This window comes from Bos mutus, chromosome 20 (assembly GCF_027580195.1).
Source record: "Bos mutus isolate GX-2022 chromosome 20, NWIPB_WYAK_1.1, whole genome shotgun sequence".
NCBI lineage: Eukaryota > Metazoa > Chordata > Mammalia > Artiodactyla > Bovidae > Bos > Bos mutus.
In genome coordinates, this window is record NC_091636.1 from 51,373,064 (window position 1) to 51,400,759 (window position 27,696).

General features: G+C 39.8%; 1 protein-coding gene across 1 annotated transcript in view; it reads left to right on the top strand.

The window, feature by feature from the left end:
- Positions 1 to 27,696, top strand: part of CDH12 (cadherin 12) — a 119,958-nt gene that overhangs the window by 73,974 nt on the left and 18,288 nt on the right. The window contains exon 5 of the mRNA XM_005904450.2: positions 2,643 to 2,779. Within this exon, the coding sequence (XP_005904512.2) occupies positions 2,643 to 2,779 (137 nt within the window). The remainder of the gene's footprint in view (positions 1 to 2,642; positions 2,780 to 27,696) is intronic.

Below are 27,696 nucleotides of genomic sequence, written 5' to 3' on the forward strand. Positions count from 1 at the left end.
GGAAAGATTCTGGTTTACGGGAAATGCTTACAGTCTTGTCCCCTTCAAATACATTCACCTTCTGCCTTAAAAGTGATTAACAGTTATCCCATACCCTAATTATACCCTTTGAATTGTTCATTAACTATAAGATCATGTTTTATCTCCTTAATATAATTTACATTATCCTCCTTGACCTAAATAGCTCATCTTTTTTTCAGGTTATTATTTCTTTCAAATATTTTACTGAAATTCCTAACAGCTTATAGTTTCCCACAAAATCACTATGATTTTCCTACTGGTGTTGATGTTCCTAAAATACCTTTCCTCTTCCTTTGTCTGCCTCATTCTTCTCATAAATAATTCCTTTATAGCCTTCTGAAAGTGAAAGGGGGCTTCCCTGGTGTCTCAGATAGTAAAGAATCTGCTTGCAATTCAGGAGACCTGGGTTCGATCCCTGGCTCAGGAAGATCCCTTAGAGAAGGAAAGGGCTACCCACTCCAGTATTCTTGCTTGCAGAATTCCAAGGACAGAGGAACCTGGTGGGCTTGGTTTTGCAGTCTATGGTTTTGCTGCTGCTGTTGATGTTCCTAAAATATTTTTCCTCCTCTCCTTACTTTGTGTGCCTCTCTCTTCTCATAAATAATTCCTTTATAGCCTTCTGCTGCTGCTGCCGCTAGTCACTTCAGTCGTGTCCGACTCTGTGTGACCCCATAGACGGCAGCCCACCAGGCTCCCCCGTCCCTGGGATTCTCCAGGCAAGAGTACTGGAGTGGGTTGCCATTTCCTTCTCCAATGCATGAAAGTGAAAAGTGAAAGTAAATTCACTCAGTCATGTCCGACCCTCAGCTACCCCATGGACTGCAGCCTTCCAGGCTCCTCCATCCATGGGATTCTCCAGGCAGGAGTACCCGAGTGGGGTGCCATTGCCTTCTCCTTATAGCCTTCTAGTGCCAGTCAAACATCATGTGCAGGAAGGTTTGCCTGAACCAACAGGTGTTGAACCAGGGATCTTCTTTGTACTCGTGTCTTGTCTTTTCTGTCCTTCTATCAAACATAATAATCCTCTTTATATACATTCCTCCAACTAGACTCACTATTAGTGAGCATTATACTTTATAATTTCCTTTGTGCTTCAACCTTACTACAATGTCTGCAGCATAGTGGGCACTCAGCAAATATTTAGTGAATTCTACCATTAAACACCAGCCACTGTTAGTCTACACCAGTAATTCTTCAGAAATGCTATGGTCACCAAGGAAGTTCAGTAATAATCTGCCTCAAATTAGGCATGTTACCAAGTTGAATAAAGGTGCTAAAAATGGGTACTGTGAGAAGATGCTTTTTTGTTCCAAAAAGGGCATCTTGCAATAGAAAGAATGAAGCTCATTATATGCTGTAGTCTCTGGCTTTTAAGTTCATTTATAATTTTTGAGATCATTTCTATGAGACAGGATGCCAAGCTGAATTCATAAAGCATCAGTGCATTTCAGAAATCAACAATGGAAATGTCAAAGGCAGATAAAAAGCTTGGTTCCTACTCTGATCCTATCAGTTACTAATGAATACTGACAAGTTATAAATCTCCACCTATAAAGACGAACTAGTTTTGACCTAGTTCTAAAATGTTATGCACACTGTCCTGATTTTAAATAACCTGTTTGTCAAGATTAAAACTTGCTATTTTGAAACACAAGCCTTAATTAACATTTCCTGATGACCGGGGATTTAGAGGGGCTGACTACAATGATGTCATCTGTCTTCAGCCACTGTTTGTAAGGACCTCACTTTGATTCTCTAATCACAAAAATGGTGATGAATGTTTAGAACAATACCTGGCACATGGAAAGAGTTCAAAATGTCTGTTAATATGATGTTTGAAAATATATCTTTAAAATAATTTTACATATATCACTCTATATGTTCACTGCTACATAAAGATTTATACAAATGCATATTTTTTTAAAAAATTCATATTCTTGGATTTCTTATTCCGACTGTTTCACATAAAGAAAGCAGATCATTTACTATCAAGGAGTTTGGCTAATAAAGAACGTAAAGAGACAGTACAGCCAAGGTCACTTTTTATAAGAAACTTGTTCTGATACTTAAGAGTAATAAAACAACCATGGTCATTTTTTGTGTATTTGAGGAAAATATTTCTGTGCAATTATAGCACCTGCCAGTTTAAAAATTTCCCCTTAGTTTCCCTAACATGATTTTTTTTTTTTCTGTCCTTGGAAACAAAGATGCTACCTCTGTACTGACCTAAGTTCTTTGTAGCTGTTTCCAGATGCCTACCCCACCCCCAGCTCTTCCCACAGCCACCATTAAGGAATCTTTTACTGCTTGAAAAAGTTTTAATATTCAGCAGGTTAAGGAAACCCATGGTCAGCTTTAGAATTTTAGTCTCTGCTGAGCTTTCAAGGTGTCAAGACCCTAAAATAATATGAACAGCAGGAGTACTAAATCTTTCATTATTCCCAGTTTCCCCTTGAGCATACTGACTTTGCAATAAAGAAGCTGTCACTTACACTCTTCTTTATTGCAAGGTGGGTAATAGCTACAGGGAGAAAAATAAGGAACTGTGTCAAGTTAGCCTGACTGCCATTATGATGAATGTGTAATCATTGCACATTTGCATCTCCTCTTTTTGTACACAGGTACCTCATAGATTGGAAGAGTGATGGGGACAGCTACTTTACAATAGATGCGACTGAAGGAACCATCGCCACTAATGAATTACTAGACAGAGAAAGCACCGCGCAGTATAATTTCTCCATAATTGCGAGTAAAGTTAGTAAGTATGGTATGGATGGAATCAATGTTATACTGCAGTTCTTTGAATTTCACACTCTTAAACGAGTCCCTGCTGAGCTGTTTTTCAGTTTTGGACTGACAGCTGAGTGGTCTCCTGGGGAAACTCAGAAACCTGCTCCTTTTCCTCATAGCCTAAGTCCAGAAAAATTGTGACAGCTGCCACTGCACTTTGTTTGCAGGACGGCAGGAATATCTAGCAGTGCTTTTCATGGTGTGAGCTCACTTCTTTCCACCTTATAACCTTAAAAATCGGCCATAGTTCCAATGTCTTTCCACATTGCACCCCTGTATATATTATGCAGAGTTTCACAGGCCAGGCAGGAAGGGAATCATCATCACATAAAATCACCTGTTCTGAAATAGCTTTTGAAGTTAAAGAGAGCATGATTTTATTTATTTATTTATTTTTACTGTGTCATGTAGCATATGGGATCTCCATTCTAGGGATTGAACCTGTGCCCCCTGGATACACAGAGTCTTAACCACTGGCCCTCCGAGTGAAGTCCTTAAGAGACCATTTATAAAGTCGCCCTTCTTCTTTCTCTCTTCTTTCATTAGCATATATGTTTTTATGAACACCATTGTGGAATATACAGGACTTTTAAGTACAATTCTTCAACGAGTCATTTGGAATCTATAGGATTGTTAGGCAATCCTTGTGTTGGCTTCTGCTTGGTCCAGAATCCTCTAGACTGAGAGTGATGGTAGGTCATGTGTGTTTGGCTGGACAATGGAGGATATTACCAAGGTAACAAGCTTCCTAAGGCAACAGATCAGGCTAGGAGTGAAGACATTGGCTATCAACATAGTTGTCTATAATGGAAGTGCATCATAACAGTTCTTCTGCATAAGGTCTATTGAAAGATTTGAGGAAATCCCAAGTATCTTGTATATTGCTTTCCTATTTCCTTTTGTGCATCTGGTACAATGTTCTGGCAGCTAATGTCACCTTTCAGTGCAGGGAGGAGCTAACCAAACATGTCTATTGAGAGGTTTTTGATCAGTCTCAACTCAGTGGGTATAGATAGGAAAGTAACAGTCACACTCAGTTAGTCACATTCAGTTGCGTCTGACTGTTTGAAGCTTCATGGACTGTAGCCCACCAGGCTCTTCTGTCCACAGGATTTCCCAGGCAAGAATGCTGGAGTGGGCTGCTATTTTCTTTTCCAGGAGATCTTTCTGACCCAGGGATCAAACCTGGGTTGGCAGCCTGGTTCTTTACGACTGAACCACTGGGGAAGCCCATTTTATATATTCTAGTTATTCTAGTTGGTATGTTAATACCAAACTCTGCCGGGGACCAGCCCCGGCTGATCCAGGGGTATAACTTATCCCTATTTATTTAAATATTTTTCCCCTTAGCTCAGTAGGAAAATTCAGTGGAGAAAAGAGGCTTTGCTTTTTACGCGGGAGACCAGTAAAACTCAAGACAAGAAGTTTATTTCTCCCTTTTTGGAAATGAAATTTGATCTTTTTAGTAAGCATTTTCAGCGCCCAGATGGAGACTCAGCCAGAGTGAGAGAGAGAGAGCGACATGGGGAGACCAGTATTTAGAAACTGATCCCAATTCTTTATTTTTAGTCTGTTTTTATACACTGAGATGTTATACAAAAGTCACGTGGGGACAGCAGTCCTGACTTTTATTAAAGTCAGGTGCTTCACAAATGTATACAGAGGTCTTAGGGGTGTTACATCATCTTCTGGCCAGGGTTGCTGCAAATGTTCAATCAGGACACTTATTTCTCCAGGGCTAATTATTCTCAAAACAGATGCCACCCAAATAAAGTTACATTCCTATAGGGTGAGGGTGTAGTGGGTTTTAGTTAAGGAAAGAATTTACTTAGCCTAAGGTCTAACATGATTAATATCAGAGGTTAATACTTATTCCTTCTATATATTATTAATGTGTGTAAGGGCAGGGGATATGGAGACTTAGCAACAAACATTGGCTCAACAAATGAAAAACCCTTCACCAACACAATTTCTAATTAGCCCATTATTTATTAATAGTTTTTACTTTTCTAAGGAACCTGTTTTTAGAAGGTTTAAAGCATCTTGTGCCTCTCACATCACCGGACAAGCCTGTCAGGCAGGCTAGAGAACCTTCAGAGGAGTTTGTAGGTTAAAACACTCTTATCACGCCCAGGAATTATTATAAACTGGAGCTCTAAGTTAACTCCTTCTCCAAAAGAGGTGGTGGGGGACAGCCCCCCGTAAAGTCAGAGGTGTAGGTGAGCACAAAGTAGTAAAGTAGGCAGGCTCTGGTTATGGGGGTAGATGCTCGAGGAGTTCCAGTGGGACTCCTGAGGCTCGATCCTGCCTTTTCGTATGTCGAGCCTCCTTCCTCATGACCTTTGTCACGGGCGGAGTACCTCACTCTGGCCCCCAACAAAACTCCTAACTTATCCCTTCTCTGATTTTCCCCTTTGCTAACCATAAGTTTGTTTTCTAAGTCTGTGAGTTTATTTCTGTTTTGCAAATAAATTTGCTTTTATTATTTTCTTAGATTCCACATAAAAGTGATATCATATATTTATCTTTGGCTTTACTTCATTTAGCTTAATAATCTCTAGATCCATCCATGTTGCTGCAAATGTTATTATTTCACATAAATCTCTCTCATATACCCCCGGTTGATGAGAGAGCACTCCCCTTTTTGCCACTACTTCTAGGATTAAAGCAGACTGGCTAAGTGGAATGCCCAAATACTAACTCTCTTCATGTAATTTTTGAGTTATTTGGTGTTGGCGTTCTGAGCATCCCATCTGCCCATGAACTTGTTATGAGCACCCAGTGGTAGACCCTACAGCTTCTTAATTTCAGGTCCAAGGCCCCTTGTGCCACAGATGGTTTTCTTGGGAGAGTTCACAGCATGGTTTCTCAATTCCAGCTTTCTATTGTGTCCACTGGATCCTGAGGAAACACACACATCCCTGCCATGCTAAACAGGCACACTGAAGGCTGCTCCTCTACTGTATGCTTTCTCTGTTCTGCTGTCTCCTTTCAAATCTGCCTTCCTTGCTCAGTTAGCCTCTCAGAGTAGATAATCCAGTCAGCTGCCTGAATAGACACACTATCCAGAGAACAGTATGGAACGTTAGCCTTGCCCATTCTCTTTAAATGCTTTTCTGATTTAAAGTTTCCTTTCCTGCTGTCAAATATCAAATTCCTTATGATTATACAGTGGAAGTGAGAAATAGATTCAAGAGCCTAGATCTGATAGATAGAATGCCTGATGAACTATGGACTGAGGTTCGTGACATTGTACAGGAGACAGGGATCAAGACCATGCCCAAGGAAAAGAAATGCAAAAAAGCAAAATGGCTGTCTGGGCAGGCCTTACAAATAGCTGTGAAAAGAAGAGAAGCTAAAAAGCAAAGGAGGAAAGGAAAGATATAAGCATCTGAATGCACAGTTCTAAAGAATAGCAAGAAGATATAAGAAAGCCTACCTTAGCGATCAATGCAAAGAAATAGAGGAAAACAACAGAATGGGAAAGACTAGGGATCTCTTCAAGAAAATCAGAGATACCAAAGGAACATTTCATGCAAAGATGGGCTCAATAAAGGACAGAAATGGTATGGACCTAACAGAAGCAGAAGATATTAAGAAGAGATGGCAAGAATACACAGAACTGTACAAAAAAGATCTTCATGACCAAGATAATCACGATGGTGTGATCATTCACCTAGAGCCATACATCCTGGAATGTGAAGTCAAGTGGTCCTTAGAAAGCATCATTATGAACAAAACTAGAGGAGGTGATGGAATTCCAGTTGAGCTATTCCAAATCCTGAAAGATGATGCTGTGAAAGTGCTGCACTCAATATGCCAGCAAATTTGGAAAGCTCAGCAGTGGCCACAGGACTGAGTTTTCATTCCAATCCCAAAGAAAGGCAATGCCAAAGAATGCTCAAACTACCGCACAATTGCACTCATCTCTGCTGCTGCTGCTATGTCACTTCAGTCACGTCCAACTCTGTGGGACCCCATAGACAGCAGCCCACCAGGCTCCAACATCCCTGGGATTCTCCAGGCAAGAGCACTGGAGTGGGTTGCCATTTCCTTCTCCAGTGCAAAGTGAAAAGTGAAAGTGAAGTCGCACTCATCTCACACGCTAGTAAAGTAATGCTCAAAATTCTCCAAGCCAGGCTTCAGCAATAAGTGAACTGTGAACTTCAGATGTTCAAGATGCTTTTAGAAAAGGCAGAGGAACCAGAGATCAAATTACCAACATCCACTGGTTCATCAAAAAAGCAAAAGAGTTCCAGAAAAACATCTACTTCTGCTTTATTGACTATTCCAAAGCCTTTGATTGTGTGGATCACAATAAACTGTGGAAAATTCTTAAAGAGATGGGAATACCAGACCACCTGACCTGCCTCTTGAGAAACCTATATGCAGGTCAGGAAGCAACAGTTAGAACTGGACATGGAACAACAGACTGGTTCCAAATAGGAAAAGGAGTACATCAAGGCTGTATACTGTTACACTGCATATTTAGCAGAAGCACAAGCTGGAATCAAGTTTGCCGGGAGAAATATCAATAACCTCAGATATGCAGATGACACTAGCCTCATGGCAGAAAGTGAAGAGGAACTCAAAAGCCTCTTGATGAAAGTGAAAGAGGAGAGTGAAAAAGTTGGCTTAAAGCTCAACATTCAGAAAATAAAGATCATGGCATCTGGTCCCATCACTTCATGGGAAATAGATGGGGAAACAGTGGAAACAGTGGCTGACTTTATTTTTTGGGGCTCCAAAATCATTGCAGATGGTGACTGCAGCATGAAATTAAAATATGCTTACTCCTTGGAAGGAAAGTTATGACCAACCTAGATAGCATATTGAAAAGCAGAGACATTACTTTGCCAACAAAGGTCCATCTAGGCAAGGCTATGGTTTTTCCAGTGGTCATGTATGGATGTGAGAGTTGGACTGTGAAGAAAGCAGAGTGCTGAAGATTTGATGCTTTTGAACTGTGGTGTTGGAGAAGACTCCTGAGAATCCCTTGGATTGCAAGGAGATCCAACCAGTCCATTCTAAAGGAGATCAGCCCTGGGTGTTCTTTGGAAGGAATGATGCTAAAGCTGAAACTCCAGTTCTTTGGCCATCTCATGCAAAGAGTTGACTCATTGGAAAAGACTCTGATGCTGGGAGGGAATGAGGGCAGGAGGAGAAGGGGATGATAGAGGATGAGATGGCTAGATGGCATCACTGACTCGATGGACATGAGTCTGAGTGAACTCTGGGAGTTGGTGATGGACAGGGAGGCCTGGCGTGCTCCCATTCATGTGGTCGCAAAGATTCGGACACGACTGAGCAACTGAACTGAAGTAACTGAACTTCCAGCCACATGGGCGCTTCCCTGGTGGCTCAGACAATAAAGCGTCTGCCCGCAATGCAGGAGATCTGGGTTTAATCCCTGGGTCAGGAAGATCCCCTGGAGAAGGAAATGGCTACCCATTCCAGTACTCTTGCCTGGAAAATTCTACGGATGGAGGAGCCAGGTGGGCTACAGTCCATGGGGCTGCAAAAAGTCAGACAGGACTGAGCGACTTCACTTTCACTCTCCTGCTAGGTATCTTTCTTCCTTCCCATATCACCTCCTATTATTGTTACATATGTTATTCATCATCTTTTTCACACTTTCAATTATTTTAACTCTGAATTATTTCCTTTATCCATAATACTGATGGCAGTTTAACCATAAAATAGTTAGGAAATAAACTTTAGTTTTCTTAGATCTTTGACAAATAGAGTGAAAATGAGATATCTAAGTTATGGGGTAGAAGACCTCTATGAACTACATTATATTCACTCTGATGATTTGGATGTATTAGGTGATAACTGACCAGAAGTAGCCTATTCAAATAATTTCTACTATTTAAGACATAATGTCTATAATAAAATAGTTTTCATTAAAACTATTCTGTGTCACCTAACCTTTCTGTTAATACACATGGAAAATGTGTATTTTTTTTAAAGGCAGATATTAGATCCAGTACCCTAACTCAAGATGAAAGTCTGCCTCTAGTTCTTCACTCAACTGTACTGTAGCTCTAAAAGTTCTCCTTCTCCCCATGGGGTACGAAAGCCACCAAAAACCATCATTGTGGTGTGAGGGCACCTGTAGTAGCAGGTCAGAGCCTGGGCTTTGACCATTTGGAGAATATAAGAGGAGTATGCACTTTACAATGCAAGCATCATTGTTTCTAAATTTGTCATTTTTCAAACTTAGAAAACCAGATTTTTTAAAAAATTATTTTATGTTGGAGCATAGTTGATTAACAATATTGTGCTATTTTCAGGCCATATTTTGTTAATAATCAGTATAATTAGAGCACACACTGACTCCACTCCAATCTCTACCTTCTATGTCAGGTTAGTTCAGCTCAGTCATGTCCAGCTCTTTGCAACCCCATGGACTGCAGCACTCCATGCTTTCCTGTCCATCGCCAAGTCCCAGAGCTTGCTCAAACTCATGCCCATTGAGTTTATGATGCCATGCAACCATATCATTCTCTGTTGTCACCTTCTCCTTCTACCTTCAATCTTTCACAGCATCAAGGTCTTTCTAAGGAGTAAGCTCTTTGCATCAGGTGACCAAAGTTTTGGTGTTTCAGGTTCAGCATCAGTTCTTCCAATGAATATTCAAGACCGATCTTCTTTAGGATTGACTGGTTTGATCTTGCAGTCCAGGGGAATCTTAAGAGTCTTCTCCAATATCACAGTTCAAAAGCATCAATTCTTTGGTGCCCAGCTTTCTTTATGATCCAACTCTCACATCCATACATGACTACTGGAAAAAACCATAGTCTTGACTAGATGGACCTTTGTTTGCAAAGTAATGTCTCTGCTTTTTAATGTGCTGTCTAGGTTGGTCACAGCTTTTCTTCCAAGGAGCAAGCATCTTTTAATTTTATGGCTGCAATCACATCCTATGTAGTTTTTACCTAAATGAAACTTAGGAAACCCCACAGTATGGAGTCTCATCAGTTACGTTGGCACTCACCTGGACACATGCAGAACTGGGACTTACACTCACAACCCATACATATGCACACCTTATAAGAGGGCGGCTGGCTAATATTTCTAAATTATCTACTTCTATCCACTCCACTGTCTGTCTATTCAAAGACTACTATGAGGAATTTAGCATCTTCAAAGAAGTCTGGTGAGACAAATGCTATGCACCTTACAACTCCATGGAAAAGAAAGAGGCTAAGCACATACCATGTGGTAATTAATGATTCTGCAATAAGAATAGGTTATTGTGAGTTTTATTTGCACTCACAGAGTTTAAAAGTCAACTTTATTTAAATTTTAATATATAAGGTTGCTTTCTCTGCTCAAACTAGCCAGCCTGAGCAGGAAATTATTGTCATGGTGAATGACTATGAAATAAATAGCCCACATTTGCCCTGCCAAGTGGAAAAAAATTGTGTAAATGTACCTTATTGCAGATTATACTAGCATATGCTTTGGCCTTGACCCTTCTATAAAAACTCTCAGATGAAATGAAATGGTACACTGATTGAACAACTTCCAATTAATTAAAAAGCAATCATTAATCAGTGTTACAACAGTTGGCAGTCCAAATAATTTTATTAGACCCTAATAATTCTTTAATGCATTACTGCTTTGCTGTTTTTATGATACTAATCTTGCAAATTGAAAAAAAAAAAAGTGGAAGTCTCAAAAATTCACTTCATTCAAATTATCAGAAACTTTCAACAGCAAATGTTTCTAATTTTTTGTGTTTTTTTTTTGAGGGGGGGAAGTATTGACTATCACATATATTACTATACAAAGATAATTATAAATAACTACATTAAAGCCTTAGAAAATTTACAAAATTATAAAATAAATGGATGATACCAGAGACGATTCTTCTTTTCTTGATTGTGTTAGTTATCCAGATGGTGATACATTGTTCCCATTCATTGTGGAACAGATCGGAAATCAGTGGTAGACTTACTAAGTGCTATACTTTGGGAATATGTTGTATGTAAGTGCACCATTATAAGCTGGGATTAAACTGTAAGGTAATTAATTTTTAAGGTTATTTAGCATTAGAACTACTTTGCATTAATGTCTCTTACTTCAACGTAATGCAAATAATGTCATCTTTAGTAGAGAAAAATCAACCTGAGATTATTATCTGTAATAGGCTCAACAAAATTTCATCTAATTTTTTATAAACTTCTATAGAACATTATTTATATTCAAAGCATTATTCATTGTGGGTTAAAACTAAGATTGAAGTCTGTTCCTAAGGAGAGTTTGGGAATAGTTAGAAGTTGATCCCCCAAATTAATTTAGTTAAAACTATGCAACTTACGCTGAATTCAATGGACTTAAATGTATTCCCAGATAGCCTTCAGGGGAAAGTTGCAAAAGATTTATACTGACCAAACAGGTCATTAAGAAATAAAAAATTTAAACAAAAGAAACTTTTTTGATAAAAAATTTTAAAGGGTTTCCTTCTGCCCGTGTGCCAAATAGACATGGAATAGTGTTCTCAGGCCAAATGAGAAAAAGTACCTAATTTCTCTATAAAAATTGTAAGAAATGTTTTAAGCTAGTAAACCAAAGTATTATAGTAACTTTATATATACTTACTCAATTTATTGCTATCCACATTGCAAGAGTGAAGAAACTGTAAGCTAAGATATATTCCATTTATCACACAGTGAATGACTAACCAAAACAAGACTGGAGCCAGGGCTTCCCTGGTGGCACTGATGGTAAAGAATCCACTTGCCAATGCAGGAAACATAATAAGATACAGGTTCGACTCCTGGACCAGGAAGATCCCCTGGAGGAGGAAATGGCAACCCACTCCAGTATTTTTGCCTGAAAAATTAAATGAACAGAGGAGCCTGGTGGTCTGCAGTCCATATGGTCGTAGAGTTGGACATGACTTAGCAACTGAAAAACAACATAGTAATTATATGTACATTTCCATTGTACAAATAATTGAATTGAAATTAGTGTTATATCTCAGCATCGATCTATTATCTATCTATCCATCTATATTTAAGCTCATTAGATTACTTACCTATTAGAGTTCTATAGTTAATTTGCATTTTAAAAATAATATGTGAATGTGAAATTGTTAGTCCTTCAATCATGTCTGATTCTGCGATCCCATGGACTGTAATCCACCAGGCTCCTCTGTCCATGGCATTCTTCAGGTGAGAATACTAGAATGGGCAGTCATTCCCTTCTCTAGGGGATCTTCCCCATCCAGGGATTGAACCTGGGACACTCACATTGCAGGCAGATACTTCCCTGCCTGATCTACAAAGTCTCAAAATATGAGACTAGGGAAATATATATGCAATGGTATGTGTGTGGCCGTGTTGTAAGTGGGTAGATTTCGATCTCTATCCAATAAGTATTCATCACTAGATTACACTCAAAAAAACCCTACAGCAGTTCCTAATGATTTCATTGTGATAATTTCCCTATATTTAGAAAATCCTGTCTACCTGTACTATGCCACCTCCTACCTGCTCACTGCCTTTAATGGCGGTGCCTTTTCCAGTGCCAAAGATATGAAGAAGATCCTGGACAGAGCAAGGACCGATGAGGTAGATGATGACCTGGCTCCACAAGGTCACCAGTGAGCCAAAAGGAAAACAACACTGAAGATATCAGTCACTGTCCAGGGTATCAACGAGCTGGCCAGCACATCTGCCTCCAGGGCGTGACTCTGAAACTCCTGCTGATGCTTCAGCCCAGGCATCAGCAGAGAAAAGAGAGAGGAAGAAGGAGGAGGTGGAGGAGTCAGATGACTCCATGGATTTTGTCTTCTTCAAATAGAGTTCTACTCCCCTGCAAAAGTGATGCCATCCCGTTTCTTATCAGTGCTATCACTTTTGCCTCAGCAAAGCAGGAAGCTAGGGTTTGATCCCTGGGTCGGGAAGATCCAAGGGAGAAGGGAATGCTACCTACTCCAGTATTCTTGCCTGGAGAATCCCATGGACAGAGGACCCTGTGTACATGGGGTCACAAAGAGTTGGACACAACTGAATGACTAACACATGCATACTAAATAGAAGCAAATCATTAGATCCAGACCACACTTAAGGACAGAAAATTACATGGAGGTAACTTATATGGGTGGGCCTCCCTGGTGGTGCTAGCAGCAAAGAACTCGCTTGCTAATCTAGGAGACCTAAAAGATGTGGGTTTGATCCCTGGGTTTTAGAGATTCTTTGGAGGAGGGCATGGCAGCCCATTCCAGTATTCTTGCCTGGAGAATCCCATGGACTGAGGAGTCTGACAGGCGACAGTCCATAGGGTCACACAGAGTCGGACATGACTGAAGTCACTTAGCACACACACAACTTATGTGGGTACCAAGAAGTGGGGATCCTTGGGACCCATTTTAGAAGGTTGCCTACCATATGTGTTTTATCAGCAACTAAACAAGTCTTGTGGCTCAGTTGGTAAAGAATCCACCTGCAATGCGGGATACCTGGATTTGATCCCTTGGTTGGGAAGATCCCCTGGAGAAGGACATGGCAACCCACTGCAGTATTCTGTCTTGGAGAATCCCCGTGGACAGAGGAGCCTGGCGGGCTACAGTCCATGGGGTTGCAGAGTCAGACATGACTGAGTGACTAAGCACACACACACAAAGACAAGTGTCTCTAAAAGTGAAGAGAGTTTAGAGGCTGTATTAATCACTGCTGCTAAGTCACTTCAATTGTGTCCGACTCTTTGCCACACCTATGGACTTTAGTCTACCAGGTTCCTCTGTCCATGTGATTATCCAGGCAAGAATACTGGAGTGGGTTGCCATTTCCTCCTCCAGGGGATCTTCCTGACCCAGGGATTGAGCTCACATCTCTAAGTTTTCTGCGTTGGCAGATGGGTTCTTTACCATTAGTGCCACTTGGGAACCCCATTACTTAATCACTAGGCCTGAAAATTTTGTGAGAAAGACAATGATCTGGTTGAATTCATTAAGAATACAAGCAAAATACAAAGTGCTGTAAGAAAAAATAATTATTTAATTATTTGTATTATTAAAAATAATGTTTTATTTTTTTAAAATAAAAAACTTAAAAGCATAAGCATAGTATGTCACATCATAGGAATTATCATTTGAGCTAAGTCTTTAAAAGATGGAGAAGATATGAAAAAGGTGGAGAGGAGGGAGTTCTAGGTGGAGAAAACATCTTTAGCAAAGACAGAATGGTATCAAATCTCATGTTTGGATAAAAAATTACAAGTAGGGTAGTACAGTGGGTGTCCAGAGTGTGGACAGGAGGGTAAAGAAAATACATTCAGAAAGGAAGCCTGAGCTCTCCTCTCTGAAAGACTTTATCATATAGAGTATTCTATTGTCAGCTGCAGTCACCATGCTGTGCATTCCATCCCTAGGACTGATTTATTTATAACTGGAAGTCTGTATGTTTTGATCACATTCATCATTATGCACACCTGTGCTTTTGCTTTAAGCAACCATTTCAAAATCAATACAAATATCAGATCATTGTGTTGTACAACTAAATTAATATAATGTTATATGCCATTTATGGGCTCCCCAGGTGGCTCAAAGAATCTTCCTGCCAAGCTGGAGATGTGGGTTTAATCGCTGGGTCAGGAAGATCCCCCAGAGAAGGAAAGGGCAATCCTTTCCAGTATTCTTGCTGGAGAATTCCATGGAAAAAGGAGCCTGGCAGGCTACAGTCCATTGGGTCACAGAGACATGACTTAGTAACTAAACTACCACCACCATATGTCAGTTATTAATATCTCCATTTTTTAGAAAAAGAAAGAAAAGAAAGTCAGAGGCCTTGTCAAACAGAGCCTTAAATGCACATAGAGAAACTGAGAAGTTTTTAGGTGTGTTTTGAGTCCATCCTATTTTCTGTTGTTTCCATCAAAACTATGTTTCTAGCTCAGCATATATCCGGAGAGGCATATTTCACTTCTCCAAATTCCCCAAGGTCCCCGCATTTTCTATAAATCAGCACTGTATGGGTTATAGTGTATCAACTGAGGTTTATGTCACAAGAATCAAGCAACAGGGGTGACTGGATTCTCTGCAGTGTTTGAGCAGGAGACATTTCTTTCTAATTTGGTTAGTCTTTTGTTGTGAGTGTTGACGTCATGCGTACGTTTATTGAGAGTAAATGTGCAGGTTGGCCCTTTCATTTCTACAACTGTTCTTCAACTTCTCAACTCTCACCTGCATCAGAGTCAACTGTTAGAGTGTTCCTGGACCCCGTTCAAGACATACTGAATCAGAATTTCTGGGATTATTGCCAAGAAATCTCCACCTTAAAAATAATACCCAGGTCACTGGATGGATACTGATGTTGAAACCAAATGCCAAATTCTCTAGTGTTTTAAATATTAACACGGACTTGGGAAATAAAGCAGCTTAATGTTGCTATGAAGACATGTACTGTTATGAAGACATGTACTTACTCAGAGAGCCTAGCTGACGTTTGAAGGCTGAATAAAACCATTGGTTTCAGTTCTGGCTTGAAGCTATAGCTTTTTTCCTCTAATTGCCTTTCTTTTACTCTCCATGAGAGCCTTACTTTACATTTATGAGTCTAGGTAGTTTATCTACCATTTAACATTTTCCTTTTTCCCTAAGCAGCATATGAAACTATCAATATTTTGTATTCTCGAAGAAAGGTAACTTTGATTTATACCAGTATTGACAACATTTCTGTAGTATGTGTAATACAGACAAATAATACATAATTTAATAAATTACTTATAAATATTCAACCATTTCATAAAGCCTCCAATGTGTTGTATACACGATGATAATAATTATTAATGCCAATATACTCATGCATTTAGTTTAGAAATAATACCAATTTTCTCACAATTGTATGATGTGTAAATAAAATAGAATCCAAATTTGTTGTGATAATTTATATTTTATTGTAAGTTTTCAACTGCTTATGAGTACCCTACTGTAATCAAGCTAACTTAGGAGTAGTTTAAACCAGTAAAACTGCTCTATCAGAATCACATACACAACTGTGTCAGGCTTTTGTTTCCTTAATTAGCATCTGATTTTTCTCTGGAAACTAAAATTACATAATGAGCTTGTCACCTAAAGGTCGAAATTTGAATAAAATGATATTTTAGATATGTACAGAAAAGTTTTAACTTCACCTATCAAAATTGGAATTCAAAAATAGTATTTTTACATTGAAAATATTTTTGCATTGTCAATGTTACTTTATTGGCATTATGAACTATATTGTATTTCACCTATTTGCATAGGGATCCTCTCAGATGTGAACTTCTTAGTAGCCAGGACTTTATCTTATACATCTTTGATATATATGGCTTACCATACCCTCTAGAACATTTGAATATATACACAATTAATGAATAATTTGTGAGTAGCTTGAGATGTGAGTTCAATCCCTGGGTCAGGAAGATCCCCTGGAGGAGGAAATGGCAACCCACTCCAGTGTTCTTGCCTTGGAAAATCCCATGGACAGAGGAGCCTGGTGGGCTACAGTCCATGGGGTCACAAAGAGTCAGACATAGTGACTAACCAATACCCCAACAAAACAAGCTTTATTGGCATCCCGTCCTGCTGATCTGGGCCTTGGATCTCCTGATGAGTTGCTCCTTCTCAGCCTCTGTGTTCACATAGAATATGTGGGGTGTGATTTAGCTGGAATGTATCAGACGCTGGGAACAGGCATAATGAAATTCAGAGGGAAGACCTGACAGGTTGCCTGCTATAGACACCAGCACCCCAAGAAGTAGGCGAGTGTATAGATGGACAGGAAGTCGATGATCTGCGTGGCCTCTGGCTTGACCACACCTTGTCCATACTGATGTCACATATGATGCCTCTACTGTCCTGCTTGCTCTCAAAGTCTGGGTTTTGAAGTGATGCCAGACGCTGACTTGACCTGAGAGTCCTGAGAGTAGCTGTGATCTCCCGCAGCAGATGATGGGGAAAGAGACCTTCAGAAACTCTCACCAACTTCCTTAGCCTTGCTGGCCAATCGCCCAGGCCAGGCTCCATATCCCAGCAGGGGCTCGCCCAGCCTGACTAAAGTTGGTGGGCTTAGAGCCCCTGTGAGTCAGGACAGAGTGACATATGGCTCTGAAGGATGGTGAATCCACTCCAGGAGGCCTGGTGAGTGTGGAAACTGATAACTGCATCCAACTCCATGGAAGCAGAAGCCTTGCTTGATGTGTCTGCAGACCTGGGACCAAGTGGGAGCTCCCCCCACCCAAAAACAACACTCTGGAGGAAAGCTCCTACAAGACTTCTGGAAATGAATACCATTTCCAACACCATGGCCACTGTGCCCTGCAGTGGCCTAGTAACCCTAGGCCTAGTAACCCTAGTTGAAAAGCTTATTTCCTTTTAATATGCCTTTTGATATTTCTTATCATTGGAATTGGTCACCTATGGCTGCATAATAGATCATGATAGAACATTTTGGGGTCAGGAATTCTAAAACGTGAAAGTCTCCTAGAAGTGTCCGCCTTTTTGCCACCCATGAACTGTGGCCTGTCAGGCTTCTCTGTCCATGGAATTCTTCAGGCATTAATATTGGAGTGGGTTGCCATTTCCTTCTCCAGGGGGTCTTCCTAACTCAGGGATCAAACACAGGTCTCCTGATTTGCAGGCAGATAAAGTCTTTACCCATCTGAGCTACCAGGGAAGCCCTTAATGAATTCTAAAAGAGTATGTCTTAATATCTGCCCCCAGGAAGTTTAGAAGACTTGACAGCTGAGGGCTGGAATCTCTGGGAAGCTCTTATGTGTCAGAAGCCCAAAGTCTCTGAAACTTTTTGCTTTCTGCAGCTAAATAAGCTCCAAGTAAGAGGGGAATCCCTGGTGGTCCAGATGGTAATGAATCTGCCTGCAATGCAGGAAACCTGGGTTCTATCCCTGCATCAGGAAGGTTCCCACCCCATGGAGAAGAGCATGGCAACCCACTCCAGGATTCTTGCCTGGAAAATCCTATGGACAGAGGACCCTGGCAGACTACAGATCATAGGGTCACAAAGAGTTAGACATGACTGAGTGATTCACAATTTCAAGGAGTGGTATTGATCTTCCCCGGATGCTCAGTGGTAAAGAAACTGCCACCAATGCAGGAGATGCCCGTTCAATCCCTGGGTCAGAAAGATCCCCTTGAGAAGGAAATAACAACCCACTCCAGGACTCTTGCCTGGAAAATTCCATGAACAGAGGAGCCTGAAGGGCTATAGTCCATCATGTTGCAAAAGAGTTGGACACAACTTAGAGACTAAAACAAAAACAGTAAGTGCTGTTAGTCTTATCAATAAAGCATAAATGTTGGAGGTTCATTCATGTTGTTTAAGCACATATCACTGTTTTGTTTCCTGTTTTTATTATATAATTTTATAGTATGAATAGGCTACTGTTAATCTATTCACCAAAAGATAGACATTTGAATTGTTCCCAGTTTGAGGCCGTATGCATAATACCTCCATGAACATATGCATACAGGTTTTCTGTGGATGTTTCTTTCATTCTCTTAGGTAGACATCTGGTAGTGGAATTGTTGGCTTATAAATTCACATTCAGTGTTTAATTCTTGAGCTTCCTTTGTGGCTCAGATGGTAAAGAATCTGCCTGCAATGCGGGAGACCTGGGTTCAATGCCTGGGTTGGGAAGATCCCCTGGTGAAGGGAAAGGCTACCCACTCTAGTATTCTGGCCTGGAGAATTCCATGGACTGTATAGACCATGGGGGTCACAAAGAGTCACAACTGAGAGAATCTTACTTCACATGTCAGTGTTTAAAGAAAGTTCCAACCTATTTTCTAAAGTGACTTTACAGCTTTATATTTCTACCAGCAGTCCTTTCTATCAGGAATCCCTTTTATTTCTCTGAGAAATGATTTGTCAATTTCTGTTTATAATTCCTACCTTTATTTTGATAAGTTTATTCCTAAATATTTTACTATCTTTGACTCTATTGTGACTTGAATTTTTTGTCAGTTCTTTTTTTCTGTTTTTTTTTTCTAATATATTAGATATACAATAGTCATTTTTAATTTTGTTCTTGATGTACTCCCTGATTATACCTATAATTTTCTTTGTGGATATTTTAGGTTTCCAACCTACAGGGTCTTGACATTTTTTGATAAATTTTTTTTCTTTTCAATCTGAATACTTTTAAATTAAAAAAATTTTTTGTATGTTCTTTATTTTTATTTATTTATTTCTTTTTAAATTTACAATATTGTATTTGTTTTGCCATACATCAACATGCATCTGCCACGGGTGTACATGTGTTCCCCATCCTGAACCCTAATTTTATTTTTACTTGGTTGCACTAAATAAATCCTCAAGTGCAATGGTTAATATGTGGTAAGAACATACACTCTTGCCATAAGCTCAATATTAGAAAGAAAATATGTGGTCTCTCACGATTGAATATAACGCTGGCTATGGGCTTCTTTAGCATAGATAGGCTACGTCAAATTGAGGATGTTGCCTTCTATTCATTATTCATTGAGGGCCTTTTTCTTTTTTTTTAATCATGAATGGATGAGATTTTGTCAAATGCTAATGCTGAGTCTATCAAAATGCTTATGCAATGCTTTCTTCTATTAATATGATATATCACATTGATTATAATACTGCTGCTAAGTCACTTCAGTCCTGTCCGACTCTGTGCGACCCCATAGACGGCAGCCCACCAGGCTCCCCCATCCCTGGGATTCTCCAGGCAAGAACACTGGAGTGGGTTGCCATTTACTTCTCCAATGCATGAAAGTGAAAAGTGAAAAATGAAAGTGAAGTCGCTCAGGCATGACTGACTCTTAGTGACCCCACAGACTGCAGCCTACCAGGCTCCTCCACCCATGGGATTTTATAGGCAAGAGTACTGGAGTGGGGTGCTATTGCCTTCTCCGTGATTATAATACTATTAGATGTTAAACTAACCTTACATCCCTAGGATAAATGATATTTGGTCATTATATATTAGCTTTATAATATACTTCTGGATTTGACTGCTAATATATTTTTAAGCAATTTTTGTATCTGTGTTTATGAGGTTAATCCATGCTTTTTTTTTTCCCGGATATTTTTGATTGACTTTTGGTACAAAGAATAAACTGGAAAGTGTTTTCTCCTCTATTTTCTGAAGGAGTTTATGAAGAATTGATATTATGTAGTCTATACATTGGAGATCAGATCAGATCAGTCGCTCAGTTGTGTCTGACTCTTAACGACCCCATGAATCCCAGCACGCCAGGCCTCTCTGTCCATCACCAACTCCCGGAGTTCACTGAGACTCACGTCCATCGAGTCAGTGATGCCATCCAGCCATCTCATCCTCTGTCGTCCCCTTCTCCTCCTGCCCCCAATCCCTCCCAGCATCAGAGTCTTTTCCAATGAGTCAACTCTTCGCATGAGGTGGCCAAAGTACTGGAGTTTCAGCTTTAGCATCATTCCTTCCAAAGAAATCCCAGGGCTGATCTCCTTCAGAAAGGACTGGTTGGACCTCCTTGCAGTCCAAGGACTCTCAAGAGTCTTCTCCAACACCCCAGTTCAAACCCATCAATTCTTGGTGCTCAGCCTTCTTCACAGTCCAACTCTCACATCCATACATGACAACAGGAAAAACCATAGCCTTGACTAGACGAACCTTTGTGAGCAAAGTAATGTCTCTGCTTTTGAATATGCTATCTAGGCTGGTCATAACTTTTCTTCCAAGGAGTAAGCGTCTTTTAATTTCATGGCTGCAGTCACCATCTGCAGTGATTTTGGAGCCCAGAAAAATAAAGTCTGACACTGTTTCCACTGTTTCCCCATCTATTTCCCATGAAGTGGTGGGACCGGATGCCATGCTCTTCATTTTCTGAATGTTGAGCTTTAAGCCAACTTTTCCACTCTCTACTTTCACTTTCATCAAGAGGCTTTTGAGTTCCTCTTCACTTTCTGCCATAAGGGTAGTGTCATCTGCATATCTGACGTTATTGATATTTCTCCTGGCAATCTTGATTCCAGTTTGTGTTTCTTCCAGTCCAGCGTTTCTCATGATGTACTCTGCATATAAGTTAAATAAACAGGGTGACAATATACAGCCTTGACAAACTCCTTTTCCTATTTGGAACCAGTCTGTTGTTCCATGTCCAGTTCTAACTGTTGCTTCCTGACCTGCATACAAATTTCTTAAGAGGCAGATCAAGTGGTCTGGTATTCCCATCTCTTTCAGAATTTTCCACAGTTTATTGTGATCCACACAGTCAAAGGCTTTGGCATAGTCAATAAAGCAGAAATAGATGTTTTTCTGGAACTTAAATCCCTTATGATTATACAGTGGAAGTGAGAAATAGATTTAAGGGCCTAGATCTGATAGATAGAGTGCCTGATGAACTATGGAATGAGGTTCATGACATTGTACAGGAGACAGGGATCAAGACCATTCCCACAGAAAAGAAATGCAAAAAAGCAAACTGGCTGTCTGGGGAGGCCTTACAAATAGCTGTGCAAAGAAGAGAAGAGAAAAGCAAAGGAGAAAAGGAAAGATATAAACATCTGAATGCAGAGTTCCAAAGAATAGCAAGAAGAGATAAGAAAGCCTTCTTCAGTGATCAATGCAAAGAAATAGAGGAAAACAACAGAGTGGGAGAGACTAGGGATCTCTTCAAGAAAATCAGAGATACCAAAAAAGAACATTTCATGCAAAGATGGGCTCGATAAAGGACAGAAATGGTATGGACCTAACAGAAGCAGAAGATATTAAGAAGAGATGGCAAGAATACACAGAAGAACTGTACAAAAAAGATCTTCACGACCCAGGTAATCATGATGCTGTGATCACTGACCTAGAGCCAGACATCCTGGAATATGAAGTCAAGTGGGCCTTAGAAAGCATCACTATGAACAAAGCTAGTGGAGTTGATGGAATTCCAGTTGAGCTATTCCAAATTCTGAAAGATGATGCTGTGAAAGTGCTGCACTCAATATGCCAGCAAATTTGGAAAACTCAGCAGTGGCCACAGGACTGGAAAAGGTCATTTTCATTCCAATCCCAATTAAAGGCAATTCCAAAGAATGTTCAAACTACTGCACAATTGCTCTCATCTCACAAGCTAGTAAAGTAATGCTCAAAATTCTCCAAGCCAGGTTTCAGCAATATGTGAACCGTGAACTTCCTGATGTTCAAGCTGGTTTTAGAAAAGGCAGAGGAACCAGAGATCAAATTGCCAACATCCGCTGGATCATAGAAAAAGCAAGAGAATTCCAGAAAAATATCTATTTCTGTTTTATTGACTATGCCAAAGCAAGGAGATACAACCAGTCCATTCTGAAGGAGATCAGCCCTGGGATTTCTTTGGAAGGAATGATGCTAAAGCTGAAATTCCAGTACTTTGGCCACCTCATGCGAAGAGTTGACTCATTGGAAAAGACTCTGATGCTGGGAGGGATTGGGGGCAGAAGGAGAAGGGGATGACAGAGAATGAGATGGCTGGATGGCATCGCTGACTCGATGGACGTGAGTCTGAGTGAACTCCGGGAGTTGGTGATGGACAGGGAGGCATGGCATGCTGCGATTCATGGGGTCACAAAGAGTCAGACACGACTGAGCGACTGATCTGATCTGATCTGATATTGCTTTTTCTTTGATCCAGTGGATGTTGGCAATTTGATCTCTGATTCCTCTGCCTTTTCTAAAACCAGCTTGAACATCAGGAAGTTCATGGTTCACATATTGCTGAAACCTGGCTTGGAGAATTTTGAGCATTACTTTACTAGCTTGTGAGATGAGTGCAATTGTGCAGTAGTTTGAACATTCTTTGGAGTTGCCTTTCCTTGGGATTGGAATGAAAACTGACCTTTTCCAGTCCTGTGGCTACTGCTGAGTTTTCCAAATTTGCTGGCATATTGAGTGCAGCACTTTCACAGCATCATCTTTCAGGATTTGGAATAGCTCAACTGGAATTCCATCACCTCCACTAGCTTTGTTCGTAGTGATGCTTTCTAAGGCCCACTTGACTTTCACATTCCAGGATGTCTGGCTCTAGGTCAGTGATCACAGCATCATGATTACCTGGGTCGTGAAGATCTTTTTTGTACAGTTCTTCTGTGTATTCTTGCCATCTCTTCTTAATATCTTCTGCTTCTGTTAGGTCCATACCATTTCTGTCCTTTATCGAGCCCATCTTTACATGAAATGTTCTTTTGGTATCTCTGATTTTCTTGAAGAGATCCCTAGTCTCTCCCACTCTGTTGTTTTCTCTATTTCTTTGCATTGATCACTGAAGAAGGCTTTCTTATCTCTTCTTGCTATTCTTTGGAACTCTGCATTCAGATGTTTATATCTTTCCTTTTCTCCTTTGCTTTTTCTCTCTTCTTCTTTGCACAGCTATTTGTAAGGCCTCCCAGACAGCCAGTTTGCTTTTTTTGCATTTCTTTTCTGTGGGAATGGTCTTGATCCCTGTCTCCTGTACAATGTCATGAACCTCATTCCATAGTTCATCAGGCACTCTATCTATCAGATCTAGGCCCTTAAATCTATTTCTCACTTCCACTGTATAACCATAAGGGATTTGATTTAGGTCATTCCTGAATGGTCTAGTGGTTTTCCCTACTTTCTTCAATTTAAGTCTGAATTTGGCAATAAGGAGTTCATGGTCTGAACCACAGTTAGCTCCCGGTCTTGTTTTTGCTGACTGTATAGAGCTTCTCCATCTTTGGCTGCAAAGAATATAATCAATCTGATTTCAGTGTTGACCATCTGGTGATGTCCATGTATAGAGTCTTGTGTTGTTGGAAGAGGGTGTTTGTTATTGTTATAAATTGGCGAAGGCAATGGCAACCCACTCCAGTACTCTTGGCTGGAAAATCTCATGGACAGTGGAGCCTGGTAGGCTGCAGTCCATGGGGTCGCTAAGAGTCAGGCTCGACTAAGGAACTTCACTTTCACTTTCATGCATTGGAGAAGGAAATGGCAACCCACTCTAGTATTCTTGCCTGGAGAATCCCAGGGACAGAGGAGCCTAGTGGGCTGCTGTCTATAGGATCGCACAGAGTTGGACATGACTGAAGCGACTTAGCAGCAGCAGCAGCAGCAGCAGCAGCAGCAGTCTATAAATAGTTCTACACTTTCCCAGTGAAGCCTTGTGGCCATGACTTTTTCTTGGTTTGGAGATTTTTTATTAATGCTTAATTTTTCCCACTTGCCTTAGATCTATTAAGATTTTCTAGTTCATTTTGAGGCTAGTGACAAAGAACTTGCCAGGCAATGGAGAAGACATAAGAGATGTGGGTTTAATTCCTGGGTCGGGAAGATTCCCTGGAGGAGGGCATGGAAACTCACTCCAGTATTCTTGCCTGGAGAATATCAAGGACAGAGGAGCCTGGAGGGCTACAGTGCATAAGGTGTCAGAGTCAAACATGACTGAAGTGACTTAGCACGCACATATGTGACAATATATGTCTTTCTAGGAATTTGTCCAGTTTATCTATGTTGACTGAACTTTTGGAATAAATTTAAAATATTATTTTATAATATGAATTTCACTTATGGTATTTTACTTCTCCTTTATTCTCGATTTTTATAATTTGGCCTTAATCTTTTTTTCTTGGTTTAAGTTGCACTTTAAAATGTTAAGACAGTTCTAATTCAAATTGGCTCAAAAAGTTATCGGATTTGATCAAGATATCATGAAGAATAAAGAAAGATTTAGGAAAACATTCTTGAAGGCCTGAGGGACAAAATAGAATGAGTTAATTATTATCTTAATTGACCACAAAACTATTAATAAGTTGGTTATTCAATATAAGCAATATGAATCAATGATAATGGGAGTTTGAATGGCTTGACTACTGGGAACACAGCAATTAATTGTGTAAGGTTTTGAGTATTTAATATTTACTAAGTTCATATTTGAATTGACTTTATAATTGCTCATTGATAACCAGTTTCTAATATGGAAGGGTTTTGGATAATAATGTTTACGCCAAATCAAGTTTAAAGAAATGTCATCATTGTTGTTTCAAAGATGAGATGAGTCAGAAAAGAAATGTCATTACTTTACCATAGCGTTTAGTGAATTACATACATAAATCAAAAAATTTCTATATTACTCTAATAAAAATATTCCCTTGTGAAAAGGTCAATTCTTACATGAATACAGTAGTTGTCAAAGAGAAATGTTGCTGCTTACCTAACCAGATTTACAAATAGAAGGTGACATTTTTAAACCTTTAATCGTAAGAAGTTTTACAAATATACAATAGAAGAGTTATATATTGAAAACTATAAACCCATAACTCATTTTGGACAGTATGAATAACCCATCTTTGATGTTGTTACAGTTTTTCCTCTGTTCTTATTTGGGCATTAATTTTGTAATTGCATGTACCTCTTTGGCACAGTCTGTTGGAGCATTTAGCAACCTATTTTCTAAAGTGACTTTACAGCTTTATATTTCTACCAGCAGTCCTTTCTATCAGGAATCCTTTTATTTCTCTGAGAAATGATTTGTCAATTTCTGTTTATAATTCCTACCTTTATTTTGATAAGTTTATTCCTAAATATTTTACTATCTTTGACTCTATTGTGACTTGAATTTTTTGTCAGTTCTTTTTTTTCTGTTTTTTTTTCTAATATATTAGATATACAATAGTCATTTTTAATTTTGTTCTTGATGTACTCCCCTGATTATACCTATAATTTTCTTTGTGGATATTTTAGGGTTTCCAACCTACAGGGTCTTGACATTTTTTGATAAATTTTTTTTTTTTTTCAATCTGAATACTTTTAAATTAAAAAAATTTTTTTGTATGTTCTTTATTTTTATTTATTTATTTCTTTTTAAATTTACAATATTGTATTTGTTTTGCCATACATCAACATGCATCTGCCACGGGTGTACATGTGTTCCCATCCTGAACCCTAATTTTATTTTTACTTGGTTGCACTAAATAAATCCTCAAGTGCAATGGTTAATATGTGGTAAGAACATACACTCTTGCCATAAGCTCAATATTAGAAAGAAAATATGTGGTCTCTCACGATTGAATATAACGCTGGCTATGGGCTTCTTTAGCATAGATAGGCTACGTCAAATTGAGGATGTTGCCTTCTATTCATTATTCATTGAGGGCCTTTTTCTTTTTTTTTAATCATGAATGGATGAGATTTTGTCAAATGCTAATGCTGAGTCTATCAAAATGCTTATGCAATGCTTTCTTCTATTAATATGATATATCACATTGATTATAATACTGCTGCTAAGTCACTTCAGTCCTGTCCGACTCTGTGCGACGACCCCAGACGGCAGCCCACCAGGCTCCCCATCCCTGGGATTCTCCAGGCAAGAACACTGGAGTGGGTTGCCATTTACTTCTCCAATGCATGAAAGTGAAAAGTGAAAAATGAAAGTGAAGTCGCTCAGGCATGACTGACTCTTAGTGACCCCACAGACTGCAGCCTACCAGGCTCCTCCACCCATGGGATTTTATAGGCAAGAGTACTGGGTGGGGTGCTATTGCCTTCTCCGTGATTATAATACTATTAGATGTTAAACTAACCTTACATCCCTAGGATAAATGATATTTGGTCATTATATATTAGCTTTATAATATACTTCTGGATTTGACTGCTAATATATTTTTAAGCAATTTTTGTATCTGTGTTTATGAGGTTAATCCATTTTTTTTTTTCCGGATATTTTGATTGACTTTTGGTACAAAGAATAAACTGGAAAGTGTTTTCTCCTCTATTTTCTGAAGGAGTTTATGAAGAATTGATATTATGTAGTCTATACATTGGAGATCAGATCAGATCAGTCGCTCAGTTGTGTCTGACTCTTAACGACCCCATGAATCCCAGCACGCCAGGCCTCTCTGTCCATCACCAACTCCCGGAGTTCACTGAGACTCACGTCCATCGAGTCAGCGATGCCATCCAGCCATCTCATCCTCTGTCGTCCCCTTCTCCTCCTGCCCCCAATCCCTCCCAGCATCAGAGTCTTTTCCAATGAGTCAACTCTTCGCATGAGGTGGCCAAAGTACTGGAGTTTCAGCTTTAGCATCATTCCTTCCAAAGAAATCCCAGGGCTGATCTCCTTCAGAAAGGACTGGTTGGACCTCCTTGCAGTCCAAGGGACTCTCAAGAGTCTTCTCCAACACCCCAGTTCAAACCCATCAATTCTTCGGTGCTCAGCCTTCTTCACAGTCCAACTCTCACATCCATACATGACAACAGGAAAAACCATAGCCTTGACTAGACGAACCTTTGTGAGCAAAGTAATGTCTCTGCTTTTGAATATGCTATCTAGGCTGGTCATAACTTTCCTTCCAAGGAGTAAGCGTCTTTTAATTTCATGGCTGCAGTCACCATCTGTAGTGATTTTGGAGCCCAGAAAAATAAAGTCTGACACTGTTTCCACTGTTTCCCCATCTATTTCCCATGAAGTGGTGGGACCGGATGCCATGCTCTTCATTTTCTGAATGTTGAGCTTTAAGCCAACTTTTCCACTCTCTACTTTCACTTTCATCAAGAGGCTTTTGAGTTCCTCTTCACTTTCTGCCATAAGGGTGGTGTCATCTGCATATCTGAGGTTATTGATATTTCTCCTGGCAATCTTGATTCCAGTTTGTGTTTCTTCCAGTCCAGCGTTTCTCATGATGTACTCTGCATATAAGTTAAATAAACAGGGTGACAATATACAGCCTTGACAAACTCCTTTTCCTATTTGGAACCAGTCTGTTGTTCCATGTCCAGTTCTAACTGTTGCTTCCTGACCTGCATACAAATTTCTTAAGAGGCAGATCAAGTGGTCTGGTGTTCCCATCTCTTTCAGAATTTTCCACAGTTTATTGTGATCCACACAGTCAAAGGCTTTGGCATAGTCAATAAAGCAGAAATAGATGTTTTTCTGGA